Source organism: Hippopotamus amphibius, chromosome 6 (genome assembly GCF_030028045.1).
Source record: "Hippopotamus amphibius kiboko isolate mHipAmp2 chromosome 6, mHipAmp2.hap2, whole genome shotgun sequence".
Taxonomy (NCBI): domain Eukaryota; kingdom Metazoa; phylum Chordata; class Mammalia; order Artiodactyla; family Hippopotamidae; genus Hippopotamus; species Hippopotamus amphibius.
The window spans coordinates 19,233,800-19,248,486 of NC_080191.1; the positions used below are offsets into that span (position 1 = coordinate 19,233,800).

General features: G+C 39.8%; 1 protein-coding gene across 1 annotated transcript in view; it reads left to right on the plus strand.

The window, feature by feature from the left end:
* The window catches only part of GPR63 (G protein-coupled receptor 63), a 45,823-nt gene extending 31,603 nt beyond the window's left edge, over window positions 1-14,220 (plus strand). The window contains exon 2 of the mRNA XM_057739818.1: window positions 12,368-14,220. Coding sequence (XP_057595801.1) covers window positions 12,518-13,777 — 1,260 coding nt within the window. The 5' untranslated portion in view covers window positions 12,368-12,517 and the 3' untranslated portion in view covers window positions 13,778-14,220. The remainder of the gene's footprint in view (window positions 1-12,367) is intronic.
* Window positions 14,221-14,687: the final 467 nt, after the last annotated feature.

Consider the following 14,687-nt stretch of genomic DNA (forward strand, 5'->3'; position numbering starts at 1 on the left):
GGCTGTGTTAGGTCTTCATTGCTGCACACAGTCTTTCTGTAGTTGTGGTGAGTGGGGGCTACTCTTTGTTGCGGTGTGCGGGCTTCTCATTGCCATGGCTTTTCTTGTTGCGGAACACGGGCTTTAGGTGCATGGGCTTCAGTAGTTGCAGCACATGGGCTCAGTAGTTGTGGCTCACAGGCTCTAGAGCTCACGCTCAGTAGTTGTGGTGCACGGGCTTAGTTGCTCCACAGCATGTGGGATTTTCCTGGACCAGGGCTTGAACCCGTGGCCCCTGCATTGGCAGGCAGATTCTTAACCACTGCACCACCAGGAATGTCCCCCAGATTACTTTTTAAAAATCAGTCTTCCCTCACCACCTGGCCTTAGTGAAAGACCTAATAATAAACTTCCTAGCAGTTGCCTTGCTTCTGGGGAGAGAATGTCACTGCAACACAGTGTTAACTTGGGGGTGTGCAGAGAGTGCACTCAGAGCACAAAGACAAGGTGCTTAGTCCAATTTGGAGCCTTAAAAAGAGTTCCTGGAGAGCATGAGATCTTAGAACAGGTGTAAGTGTGTATAAGAGTGGCCTGACATAGAAATGTGGAAGGCTGACTGGGTAGAGGGACCAGCAGGTATCATGGGCCTGTCCATCCCCAGACCTGTCCCTGCAGGAGATGGAGTGCTTGACAGTCACATGGCTACCTCCATGGCCAAGGGACCCTGTCCCTACCATTCAGTGGACGAAGGGACACTAGTCAGAAAACAACAACAACGAACTATGTAGGTATATTATAATCTGGGAGAGCAGAGAGGAGGGAAGAGGAGGGAAACTTTTCCCAGTTACACAGGCATCCTTCAGAAATTCTGGTATTTTGTTTTTGTTATGACCATCCTTCCATGTCACCCTCAGCCCCTGAATTCTTCTCAATTGTGAGTAGGGTCTGTTGAGAAGGAAAACATTGATCATTATTGCTGTAGTTGATGGGAGTCCATTAATTGTTTAAATGATTAGGATTGTGATTTAAAAATACAGTTCTCTTGGCTACACTTTGGTTGGTCGATTTAAAAGGGAAGGGCAAAACTGAGAAAGGCCTGTATTTAGGAGGTTCTTACCTGGACATGGTCATAGGAGTATGGAGAGGAAAACAGTTAAAGAACTACTTACGAGGTAAAATTGGCAGCCTGGAGTGACTGGTTTTTTTATGTGTGTTTCTCAAAATCAGACTAAATTATATTGCTTTTAATTAACATGTCGATTTCAATCTGAGTGCCCGTGTACTCCCTTAGATGTAAAAAACAAAACAAAACTTGTTTACACCCTTTGCTCTATGCATGTAGGTGAAAAACAGGAGATATTCAAGTTTTAGCACAGCAGTTATAGTTCTAAGCAGAGCTTTGATATAAGGTTCCAGGTTCATTACCTAATAAGACAGTATTTCCTTGAATTTATAATGAAACACCACTGTGAGAAACATCAGTGGCAGGTAAGTAATGTGTCTGTGAATTATTCAAAAAGGCTGATGAAATTAAATTACCCTGCATTTTCCTCAGTAGTAGTTTCGAGGCAGGTAAATATTCTCAGTAGAACAATGACCTAGTGAATGTGAGCCAAAGAATAGGAATTAGAAATGGGAGACAAGGGAGATGAACAAAACCCATCACTCATTGGGGTCATCATTTCTGTTGCTTTTTGTATTCCTAGAAAGGTTCCAGAAGGTTAATCTTCTATTAGCCGCTTAAAAATACATTTTCCTACTTTTTAATTATAATTAATTTACTTTCTATTAAATGCTGACCCTTCTTGCTGCTTGAGTTTGTTTTAATTGTCATCAGAAGTTGCTTAGAATATTTTCCTCTGAAAAAAGCTCTTGCTGACATTTACTTTTAATTTCTTCTTGGTGATTGTGGGGAAAAGTAACATGAATGCAAATAAATCTTCATGCTTATAATCTAATTTTTAAAATGTCCATGGAAGAACTAAATGTTCCTTTGAACACTCATGAGAAAAATTCTTTTTTTTTTTTTTGTGGTGAGTATTCTGGTTGGAATTAGAAACATATTAGGAATGGAACAGTGTTATAAATAGAACATTGCTTATGGTTCATACTTAAAATGTGTGCACAACATTTTTTCCCTTTAGCTTTACTGCATATAGGCTGTAAGTTAAGTATACCTGGAAAATAAGTGAAATTTTGATGCAGCGATTATTTTCTCTTTATAAAAATGACTTCAAATAAGCCTTCCCCCTAGCCCATCCACTCTACTTGATTGTTAAGTAATTTCTTCTGGTTAGTTTGTTCAAAGCTTCCTTTTACTCTACTTACAGATAAAACAAAAAATAACAATTCGGCCCCCAAAAGCAGACTTTGCTATAGTGATATAAATTTATTTGTAGACTGTTTTTTTTAAATTTTAAAGCAGGATGCCCAATGAAGATGATTGCTTTTTTAAGAATGAAATCAAGTTGAAGTTTGGGTTACTTCTGAGGTGAAGTGCATAGTTTTTTATTTCTGACTCTACCTACCTCATTAGAGAACTCAAAAGTAGACTCAGTATCTTTGCATCCATCCTGATGCATTCTTTGTGTACTGTTCTCCTTTTCTAATTAGAATCTCTAGACAAGTATTAAGGGCCTACTATAGGCAAAGAAGATGGATTTATGTGTGATGTATGGTCTTTTTCCTCTCTTAGTTTTAACTTTCTTTCCTGAATGAGAGGAAAGATAGGGGTGGAGGGGAGGAAGCCTTTGAGACCAAGTGAAATTATTGGCTGAGAGTGTGGTGAGTGTCAGAGAAGGACAATGGAGTGATGCCTTTTCTCCTCCAGCATCACCTGTAGCCCAGAGTGGGAGAGAGATGCTCTATTAACCCAGGATAGGAGTGCTTTTTTTCTGTTCAGCATTTCCTTTCTTTTAGATTTTTCACTTTGCTCAAGACAAAAGCAGACAGTCTGAGTAAGCCCAGTATTTCAGATTCTTACCTGTTTTTATTCTGCTGTGTCAGTTATGAATTTGCTGGAACACTTTGGTTACCCTATTAGTCCTCTGCTGGCTTTACTAGAGGCCAAATATGTATTTACTTCACTCCTTAAGGGACAGAAAAGTTCTAGAGCAGCAGCAATTGTGTTTTTTTTTCTTTTAATTTATCGTTTGTTATTATTGTTTTTTTTTGGCTGTTTTGGGTCTCAGTTGCAGCACGCAGGCTCTTCATTGCAGTACGTGGGCTTCTCTCTAGCTGTGGTGTACAGGTTTTCTCTCTCGCTGTGGCTCATCAGCTCCAGAGCATGTGGGCTCTGTAGTTGTGCGGCAGGCAGGCTTAATTGCCCCACGGCATGTGGGAATCAGTTCCCTGACCAGGGATCAAACTGTCCCCTGCATTGCGAGGCAGACTGTCCACCACTGGATCACCAGGGAAGTCCCAGCAATTGTTTTAATTGCCCAACCCTTCCCAGCAGCCTGGACTCAGTGGACTCAAGGCCACCCTTTAGCGCATGTACAGTGAGCTAGGACCTGGTAAGATGGGAGATATCTGCTGGGAACCCTGAGAAGCCTGAACTCAGGGCCTTCACTAGGCCCAGTTGTCAAGAAGATCCACAAACTAGAGAGCTTGCTTTTCTTCTCCATGGTTAAATGGTGCTCTAAATGGTTATTTTAATTTTTAGTATCGCTAGAGTACACAGCTTTGTGTTAGGGCTGATAGGTTATAAAGAAGATAGGCTGCAGCCTGTATCCCGTTTTATATAGGAAACAGTGAGGAAATTTCCATAGAATAATAAAGATCAGTATTGGTTTAATGTGAAAAAAACTTTTAAAAAGCCAGAAGTAAGAAAGGAAAATATATTTTGCACCCTTATTTTCACACCAGAGAGAAAATCCTTTTTGTCAGGTCGTGTGTATTCTAAACATACACATATGCATGTACATATACATATATACACACATCTACATATACACACACATCTACATACATACATGACAATGGAACTATGTTGTATGTCATTCTGCAAGTTGATTTTTTCACTCAGCATATGATTAATTTTCTCTGGTGTTACTATTATGGATTAGCTCACTGTTTGTGATAGCTGCATGGCATTCTAAGAGTGGGCATCCTTGTTCCTGATCTTGGAAGGCTTTTCTCTTTTGAATATGACGTTCATTGTGGGTTTGTCATATATGCCCTTTATTATGTTGAGGTACATTCCTTATATACCTAATTTATTGTGAGTTTTTATCATGAACATATCTTGAATTTTTCCAATTTCTTTTTCTGCATCTATTGAAATGGTCATATGGTGTTTATCCTTCATTCTGTTAATATTTGCATATGTCGAATCATCCTTGCATTCTAGAAATTAATCTCACTTGATCACAGTGTATGATCCTTTTAGTGTGCTCTTGAATTCTGTTTGCTAGTATTTTGTTGAGGACTTTTGCAGCTATGTTTATCAGGGATATTGGCTTATAAATTTTATTTTCTTGTAGTATCCTTATCTGGCTTTGGTGTCAGGGTAATGCTGGCATTATAAAATGAGTTTGGAAGTATTCTTTCCTCTTCAATATTTTGGGTGGCACTAATGTATAGCACCATTTCTAAATCACGCCTGAATTTTTCTTTAGTTAACTGGTCATAAGGGACTCGTCTTGGTGAGGCCACAGGTGAAGTTTGAAGAGAGGATCAATGTAGCAAGAATAAGAGCTATGGGAACATGAGCCACTTGCTGATGTTACCTAAGTGCTCATAGGACTTGCCAAGTCTGATTTCATATATACCACTTCTGTTTAAGGTTGGAGAGCTCTGTGCACATCCAACTTTATGGCTTCGGAAGGTCAGATAACCCCAAGTTCATGTGGAATGATCATGCGCTATAGCTGTGTTTCAAAATCCTAAAGGTCTCTGTTCACGTATAAAGGTTGTGATTCACCTATAGAGGGCCTGCCAGATGCCATACTATGTAGTCGTCCCTATCTGCCTTAGATGCTTAAGACACCAACGAAGCTGTTGGGTGATGTAGCCCAAGTGGCAGAGCAGCTGTCATGGCACTCTGGACCTGTTGCGGAGCCTTCTCTTGTTACATGTCCCACTCAAACCTGGCAGAATAAGTATATGATGGCATCAAAGTCCAAAAAGCCTAAGTGCTATGCCTATTTTTTAGTGGTAGGAAGAGGTATCTTGACATACTGCAAGATCCCTGGAAGGTTTACAAAGACGGTAGGCCAAATCTTTGTAGTAATCTTTACCCACCTTTGGCACACCTGTGTTTACCAAATATAGTTACTACTTAGTGCTCAGTTAGCATATAATGGAAAGCATGACATTCTGCAGAATGGAGAGGCGGTCAGGGTCCCTGAGGACTAGATTATGAGAGTGTGCTGGAGAGCTGATAGAGCCCTGAGGCAGGGTAGTAGGGTGCCAGCTGGAGCCAAACTGTTCAGGCATTCTTTGCTAGCACATGTAAAGAAAAAAGATAATAATTTGCTCAATCAATAGGTGTGTACCAGATGCCAGGGAATGTTTGGATTTATTCCAGCAAAGAAATCATGTCTGGTACAGCATCTTCACTCTGCAAGATCCATCTGTTTTCTATAAGGCCAGATAGGAAGTTGAACGTGGATGTGTTAGGAATAATCACCTTCATCCTTTAAGTCCGTGATGGTAACCCCAATCTCTGCAGTCTCTACAGGAACAAAGTGTTGCTTTTGGTTTCTGGTTTATAGGTAGAGGTGGTTCTGGGAGTTTCTCCACACCTTTCTTACCATTGTAACCCTAACTCCACATGTCAGGGAGCCAGTGAGGAAGTCAGCCAGCTGCTGAGTATGTCCGTACCAACTCTGCATTTCAGAACTGGGAAAATAATGATGGCATGAGTTCTGGGATAAGTGGGAGTTGAAACTGAGCCAAGCTCCATTAATCATGTGACCAGTGTACGCCCCTACTCTGAATGGTGGAACACTACCATTTTGGGTTTCCAGGAATGAGCGTCAGTTCAGAGCCATATCCAGTGATTCCCACAAAATTCTGATTATTTCCCCTTCCTCAATGTATATGCTGGTAATTGATTGCAGGTTTTTTTGGGAAGACTAGGAGGAAGATTTCCTGTGTAAATTTATGGATGTGTAATAAGGTCCTTCCTCAAGGAGGTCTGGCTTCCTTTTATTCAGAGGTTCTAGGTCTGTGTACTGGCTCAAGTTTGGGAATTGATTGAGGAGTTGCACTTTTCTATTTTACACCTTTGCTGCTTGTACAGATCAAGTAGGACTTGGTAGGTTTTTAACTATTTCTCTCTTAGAAACACCATGACCAGACACCAATGATCTTTGTAAGTCAGGCTGTTCTGATTTCAGCTTTTGCTTGCTCCCCCTTTTGGTAACCATGCCCACCTCATCTTTTAAGTACTGTCACTCAGCCCCTGACACTCTGGGATACTGTCATCCCCATTCAATTTAGGAACCCATTTCTTGGATGGCAGCATTGCCTGTTGGCATTCTTGGTCTACAGAGAATAGCTACTATAGAGATCTTCAAGGATGCTGGTGGTCTTTTCAACCAATGTATCTCAGCCTTGGTGAAGGCGGTGCCCTCTATACCCTACCAAGTGATATAGTTATAGGTGGGTGAGCAGGTCTTACATGAGAAATCCAATTCAGCATTCCTATCTGCTGTAGTCTTTGGATAGTTCCCTGTCTACCAGGGAGTTATGGCATCTCAGTTTCATGCAGTGTAGGTTACCTTCGGGACCAGGCTTCTGTCAACCAACAAACTCTTACAGAGCCATTTTCAGCTATTTGAGCTAGCAGAGTCCAGAACCTTGGTTTAGTGTGCCCATATCAATAAATTTAATCTGATCTAACATTATATTCCTTCTAACCTTTCTCAATAGTGTCAGCATCCATTTCCATACATATTCCCTGGTTTCTGTCTATATAAATTGGAACTCACTTGCATATCTTTTGATATAAATGGTACTTCTTTCCAGGTCACAGTTTACACCTCACATTGGGTTCCAGTGCGACTTGAACCTGGTCATAGGTCTAGAAGCAAGAGAGGTAGCTGGGACAGGGTCCTTAGGAAAGGCAAAAGTCCCTTGCAAAATGCTGTCTTAGGTGAGGCCTTTACTTATTCTTCAGGTAAAGAGAGCCTAACCTCATTAGGCAAGGGAGGAAAGGCTATTATTATTGGCAAAGAAGACTGCAGCACAAGGTCCTCAGCCTCAGCTTCATCAAAATCCCCATGTATCCTCATCCAAATTTTCAGGCCCCTACTTCTTCTCAATTAGACCCTAACTTTCGGAAGAGACTAGGTAAGGTTGGGAATTCAATTTGTGTTGTGATATTGCCACCCATAGGATTAGACTTTGATTTAGTTTTCAGAAATTCCATCTCTGGGGCAATAGGAGATCTTTCACTATCATTGAAGAAGCTTTCTGGATCTTCATCTAATCCTTGAGCTTGGAATTTAAAGTTGTAAATTTAATTTTTTCTTTCCTCCAGAAATTCAAATTCCGGGCCCCACCCCAGACTACAGACTCAGAGACAGATCAAGTACGATGGGCCCCAGGAGTCTGTGCTTTAACAGGCGCTCCAGGTGATTCTTATGGACCCTCAACTTTGAGACCCACTGGTGTAGAACACTTTCAAAACTCTCAGAGAAAATTATTTTCAACTGAGAATTCTAAACCAAGACAGTTAATATAGACAAATAAAGACTTAACATACAGGGACTCAAAATTTACCTCCTTTGTGTTCTTCCTTCAAAAGCAATTGGCTCCTGGAAAAGAAGGAAGTGAACAAAAGAAGCAATGATGTGGGAGAGAGAGGACCTAGGAATTATGGAAGCCAAGAGCCTAAGGCAGAAAGGGGGATTTCCAAGATGGTAGTAAAGGGATGCTCCCGGCTGGCTTCTGTGTAACAGGCAGAAGTATATCACTTCAGGGAGGGACATGAGGCCAAAGGAATGACTCCAGGATAAAAATGTAGTTGATAAATCTGACCTTCCAAAACATAATACTTCTGGGTATAAAAATCTCTCTGGTGGAGCAGGTAAAAAATGTTGATAGTTACTTAAAAAAATTGAAAATAAAAAGTAAATTCTTAATGCTAGGAAATCTAAAATTTATACAAGAAAGAAAACATTCTTTTGGCTTATCAGTAAATAAATTATTTGTTTAAATACATTATTAGAAACACTAACTTCTGCTGTAATTCAAAATTTTCAAATAAAGATTTTGGTAGTATGAAGGGATAAGAAGTAAGTTAAGAGGTGCTATGGCAGCTAAACCCTTTTCTATTCTAATAGGAAGTCAGGAGTTAACATATAATATGATGATAAATCAAAAAGTAGCACTTTCTTCATGTTATTTAGATATATAAAGAATAAGTACTTCTGATAAAAACCTTTATAATAATTAGAAGTGGCTACCTCTGAAAACAGAAGTAGAAATGGTGAAGGGTAGTACAGGATTTGACTGTCATTTGAAAACTCATTTGATGATGTTTTTAACAAAATTATGTGCATATGACATATAAATAAATATTAAAATGAGTAAAGAAGAAATTCTCTGATCTGACAAAGCATAATGTGAACAGGTCTAGTTTACCACATATGTATTGGGCTGTGAGCAAAGCATAATAGTCATAGGGGACAATGAGATTTATGAAAATCTATCTCTGCCTTCTAGGAGCATACTCTTTTCAGGGAACAAATATCTAAAGCCCTGGAATAGCAGATAAGAATAAAGGACGAAGACCAGGAGAATTCTACAACCTCCATTGCCGTTCCAGCCTCTGAAGCCCGAGTAATTGTGACATTCTGGCTACTCCAAACATAAAACACTTGTATCATTAGTCTGATTGCCCCCATGTTGTTTCTGTAGATGCTGAGAGAAATAATTACAAATTCAATTGCTTCTACCATATGTGAGTTTTACCTGTGTACATACATGTGAGGTGTGTGTATATGCATATGTGTATGTACGAATATATACACATTTGTACACCTTCACATACAATTTAAATTTTTTTCTTACTTAGAATACGTAATAAGAGTTTCTGACAAATGGCAAATAAAGACTAGCCTAGATTAAATATTAGGACTGTTAAGCAAATATTACTGACCTAAGCTAATTTTCTACTGTTCTTATGTTGCTACTGTCCCATTTCCTCTGGGAATACAAATTTTAGGTATAAAACTTTTATTTAGTCTTCTGTGAAATTCAAAGAAACTGCAGGTCACAATGGTATTTGATGAGAATTCTTAAGAGGAAAGAATCTTTTAACAGTTACAATGAGCGTTCAAAAGCTCTACTTTGGTTATTACACTTCTCAGTGAGAAAGTAAAGTCCAGAGAATATTTACATTCTGGTAGCCAGGCGTACAATGAATGAAGAGCAGGTAGATACCAGGGCAAGGCATTATTAAGTTCATGTATGTTACGTTCCCTGATACTAGAAATTCCAGTTCTTTTTCTTAGTGTTTAACTATAGCATTGCTTTTGTTTAATCCTTTCGTAGACTCTTTGTATATTTAGGAAATTCACCATTTATATTTAATGGGCACTGAAAAGCTGATTGGAAGCTCTGTGTGCATGGGTGGGCTTCCTAGTGGGTGGGCTTCAGTATACAGGGTAACTGGGCACCAAGCTGGTATTTTTCTTGGGGCACCATCAAATGTTAGTATCTAGAACTTCTTCCTCTAGGGCTTTTTAGTTACTGGAAAAGACAAGTCCTTCAGTCCTGTCTGGTAGCCTATGCTTGGCTGCTGGCTGTCTGGAAGAGGGGGCTAGGTTCTCCTGCTGAATGTGCAGCCTCACCCAGTCCTGCTGTGTTCAGCCCTGCGTTGATATGCTAACGTTTGGTCCTTATCAGTTTCAGTTGTGCCAGGGACATGGGCTACTGGCATTGGGGGTACATGCTTTCATATGGTTGCTGGAGGAGAGGAGCCTGGAGCCTGCAGTGGGGTTCTGGTAGTTCTGTATACAAATTTTTCAGTCAATTTCCCAGTTTTCAGCCCCACCCACACTTAAAGTAAGTACCTCCTGGTACCTCCTAATCCAGAGCTTCTCTGGGGGGATCTACAGGGTGTTTCAGCTTCTTCTAAGCATATTTCTCTGAAAGTATTGAGGATAAAAAGTTTCTCTGTTCTGCTCTGTTCAGTTACCACACCACCATCGCCTTTTGCCTTAAAACATTAAAAAAATCTCTTATCTATTGATGTAGCTTTCATTCATACCTCTTATCCTTTTGGGTTGCACATTTTGTTAAAAAAATATCCCTTTACTGTCATTCCAGTCTAATTTTGAAATGCAGTGTCTGTGGTCCGTTTGTCCTGTTTAACCAGAAATCCAGGAACCATTTGTTCATCAGTCTCCCCAGTGCCTGGCTCATAGTAGACTCTGAAATACATATTTGATGAATGAGTAACTGAGTGAATTGAGTTAGAAGTTTTTACAATGGCAGTAAAATGCGTGACTATACATGCACATATAACAACCTAAAAAGCATCTTTAAAATTATGGTTTTGTTTTGACTCTGTTCCTTTTTTTATGTTCCTCAACATGGTCAAGAAAACTAAGTGTTTTAAAGTGTGTGCTACTTCAGGATGGATTTGTTTGTTTACTTGGTCAAGCACAGTTATAGCTGTTACCTTAGGTTTAAGATATACATTTGCCTAAGATACACAATTTTTCTCTAGAAATAGAATCGTATTGAGGCTGATTTATGTAGTAATCACAGTCTTTTCTTATTTTTATGTATATTTAGGTGGTTATAAAGAGACTTACGGTGATTATGGTCCAAAGCTACCACTGCTCCTTTCCCTGTTGGCCCTTTGTGGTTAATAAAGTTTGAGAGTCACTAGCTTAGTGGGGCATCTTATCCAGGTGTATTTTGTATTTCAAAGTGAGTATGTGAGGATGGATAAAATCTAGCAGAGACAAAGAAATTAAGCTATAATAGTGAAAATATATAGTAAAATTAATATTTTGAACAAACAGATGAGGATTCTTACTCATAAGGTTAGCCCTGGACAACAAATTGGGGATTGTAGAAAGATACGAGTATGGTAGAAAGCCCATGATTTGGCTACAGTACTGGATCTTGGATCTCATGAATGGGATGCTTCTACCCTCTACACTACAAGAGATGAATAAATGAACTTTTGGCATTTATCCCTAAAATCAGTGAGTAAATAAGTTCAAATAATGAGAAAATTACAGCATTGTCTTAAACTACTGTGCAGTTCCCCCCGCCCCCACCCAATCTTTGGGATTTGTTAAAGGAATCTACCCAGAAATCCAAATAATTAAAGAGATTAAAGTTACCTCTTTAGTAAAGAAGGAAGGAACCCACATTACAGAAGTGGGTTAGGAAGATAGTAGGTTAATAAAGTCCTCCTTAACAGAAAACTCAAGGGTTACAGAAATTGTTAAGAAGTTGGTAAAGATAAGAGAAAGGTGATAAACTTTTGGCGGCAAGAAAGAGAAATGTCTTTGTAAGTTTTCTAGAATGCATTCTTGATACCTGAATATTTTCCTAGTCATCTTTAGAATCCCCATCTTTATTTCTTGGTTGACATCTTCAATCAAGTTGCTGACATACAATAAGGTCGGTCTTAGGGAGAAGAAATTGAGAAGATAGAAATATTTGTATCAGAAGTAAAGGATGGAAATGGTTGGGCATGGAAACGAAGAGAGAATATGAGAAGCAAAGAGAGCTTTAGAAAAAAAGGAAGTCTTAAAAATATGACCATCAGGTTTTACAGATAATTTTTCTTCTCTTCTTGAGTAACTTCTCCAGTAGAATTTTGGTGGGATTTCTGGCAAGAAACACAAATAAAGTAGAAAGCCAGGATACTGTTTCAGACCCTTCACTGAAAATAACCTGGTGCCTACGTGTGAAGATGTTAAAGCAAAAGTGTCTGATTATCATCTGTTAAATAGGAAACTGACTTCAAGGTTCTTTGGCAGCTAGTTTTGTGTGAATGTGAAAATGGAATATGAACCAGTACCAAAGAGCTATCAAGAAAAGTATTAGTACTCTCAGGAGAACCAGATAATAAAGTCTGTATTAATAGTGACTGTGGAAAGGCTATGCTGCTCCTAGAAATTTAAAAGAAAAATTAACTGTAAGGTTATAATTTTTGACTTTGAGGCAGTAATGCATTTTTATTCTTTTCACTTTCACTTTACACATGAGTTATCATGAAATTTCCACTATAGTTGACTAAAAATAAAACATCAGAACAACAGTATTTTAGTGATGACTAAGCTAGAGACAAATATTTTTAAAGGGTTTAAAAAAGCAAAACCGGTCCTTCGTGATGAAAAGTAAGAAGTCAAATGTTATTTACAAAACTCATTCCAGTTCATTTTTTGTGTTTTGGACTTGCTTTCAGGCAAAAGGACTCCTATGGAAGATGGAAGTCTTTATCCGTTTTCCGGAGTGTATTTCCAAGCCCATCAACGAAACATGATACTGCTGCTCTGTGTTGAAATGCTTGAAGAACACCCACCTCTCTGACGGCGCCTTCCATCCTGCTGAAACCATGGTCTTCTCTGCGGCGTTGACTGCGTCCCATCCTGGGGCATCCAACACAACGTTCGTAGTTTATGAAAACACCTACGCGAATGTTACAGTCCCTCCACCATTCCAGCATCCCGACATTGGTCCGCTGCTTAGATACAGTTTTGAAACCTTGGCTCCTACTGGGATGAGTTCCTTGACAGTGAACAGTACAGCTGTGCCCCCAACACCAGCAGTTTTTAAGAGCCTAAACTTGCCTCTCCAGATCATCCTTTCTGCTATAATGATATTTATTCTGTTTGTGTCTTTTCTTGGGAACTTGGTTGTTTGCCTCATGGTTTACCAAAAGGCGGCCATGCGCTCCGCCATTAACATCCTCCTGGCCAGCCTGGCCTTTGCGGACATGTTGCTTGCAGTTCTGAACATGCCCTTTGCCTTGGTCACTATCCTTACTACCAGGTGGATTTTTGGGAACTTCTTCTGTAGGGTATCTGCTATGTTTTTCTGGTTGTTTGTGATGGAGGGAGTAGCCATCCTGCTCATCATTAGCATCGATAGGTTTCTTATTATTGTCCAGAGGCAGGATAAGCTAAATCCATATAGGGCTAAGGTTCTCATTGCAGTTTCTTGGGCAGCTTCTTTCTGTGTAGCTTTTCCTTTGGCAGTAGGAAACCCTGACCTGCAGATACCTTCCCGAGCCCCGCAGTGCGTGTTTGGGTACACAACCAATCCAGGTTACCAGGCTTATGTGATTTTGATTTCTCTCATTTCTTTCTTCCTGCCTTTCCTGGTGATACTGTATTCGTTTATGGGCATACTCAATACCCTTCGGCACAATGCCTTGAGGATCCATAGCTACCCTGAAGGTATATGCCTCAGCCAGGCCAGCAAACTGGGTCTCATGAGTCTACAGAGACCCTTCCAGATGAGCATTGACATGGGCTTTAAAACGCGTGCCTTCACAACCATTTTGATTCTCTTTGCTGTCTTCATTGTCTGCTGGGCCCCATTCACCACCTACAGCCTTGTGGCAACGTTTAGCAAGCACTTTTACTATCAGCACAACTTTTTTGAGATTAGCACCTGGCTACTCTGGCTCTGCTACCTCAAGTCTGCATTGAACCCACTGATTTACTACTGGAGGATTAAGAAATTCCATGACGCCTGCCTGGACATGATGCCCAAGTCCTTCAAGTTTTTGCCACGGCTCCCTGGTCACACACGGCGACGGATACGCCCCAGTGCTGTCTACGTGTGTGGGGAACATCGGACGGTGGTGTGAATATTGGAACTGCCTGACATTTTGGGTGATGGTTGTTCGTTATCTGACTTCGAATTTTCTTTCTCGTGGCTTCTCCACTGAAACTATGTAGTTTTTCATAGGGGGCTGTGTGTGTGTGTTTGTGCAGTGTAAAGAAAGAATGGTGATTAGTTATAAATCTGTTACCACAGATGCACAATAGGGAAATGATCACAAGTGTTATACCTCCAGGGTTCAAGAGAAATCCTTGATTTAGGGTGGGGAGATGGTTTTCTGTTCCTCTGATTGATTTTGTTTTTGTAGTAGGAATCAGGATTGTGCTTTATTGAACCTGTAGTTACATTGAATTGTAGGTATTTTGTATGCTGCTAAGATAGGCTTAGTCGAGTTTATCAGTTATTTTTTTCTGAAAGACACTGCTGCTTTTTGCCATCACATTGGAGCCAAAAACCACATACATCTCAGTAGGTAAATATTTAGTTTTATTTAAAAAAATAACCCAAGGGGGTTAGTGACATTTTAAAGGTCATTAATATTTACTTTGGTGCACTTTAAGATACAATATAGAAACTAATTCAGTCATGTTTTTCAGAATTGTTTTTATACATGACATGTTGTGCTTTAGGAAACACTGCATTATTTCTAGGAAGATAGTTTTTTTAAAAATGTTTTATCTGCATGTACAGTTTTAAAGGAGAGAACATAGAAATGTAGAACTTTTTCTAAGCACAATAGTGATTCTTCAGAGCAATAGGGCAGAGTTGAGGAGATGGGGCACCCTTGCAAATTTAAATGGGATGCAGTGAGGCGGTGGCTGGTGTGGGCTGTGGTGATTCCTTTTACTCAAGGATTCTCTGAATCCAGTGGGGAGAGGGGGCACCATTTATTAGACATCTGCCATGTGCCAGGCACTGTGCGTCATTTTATCCTC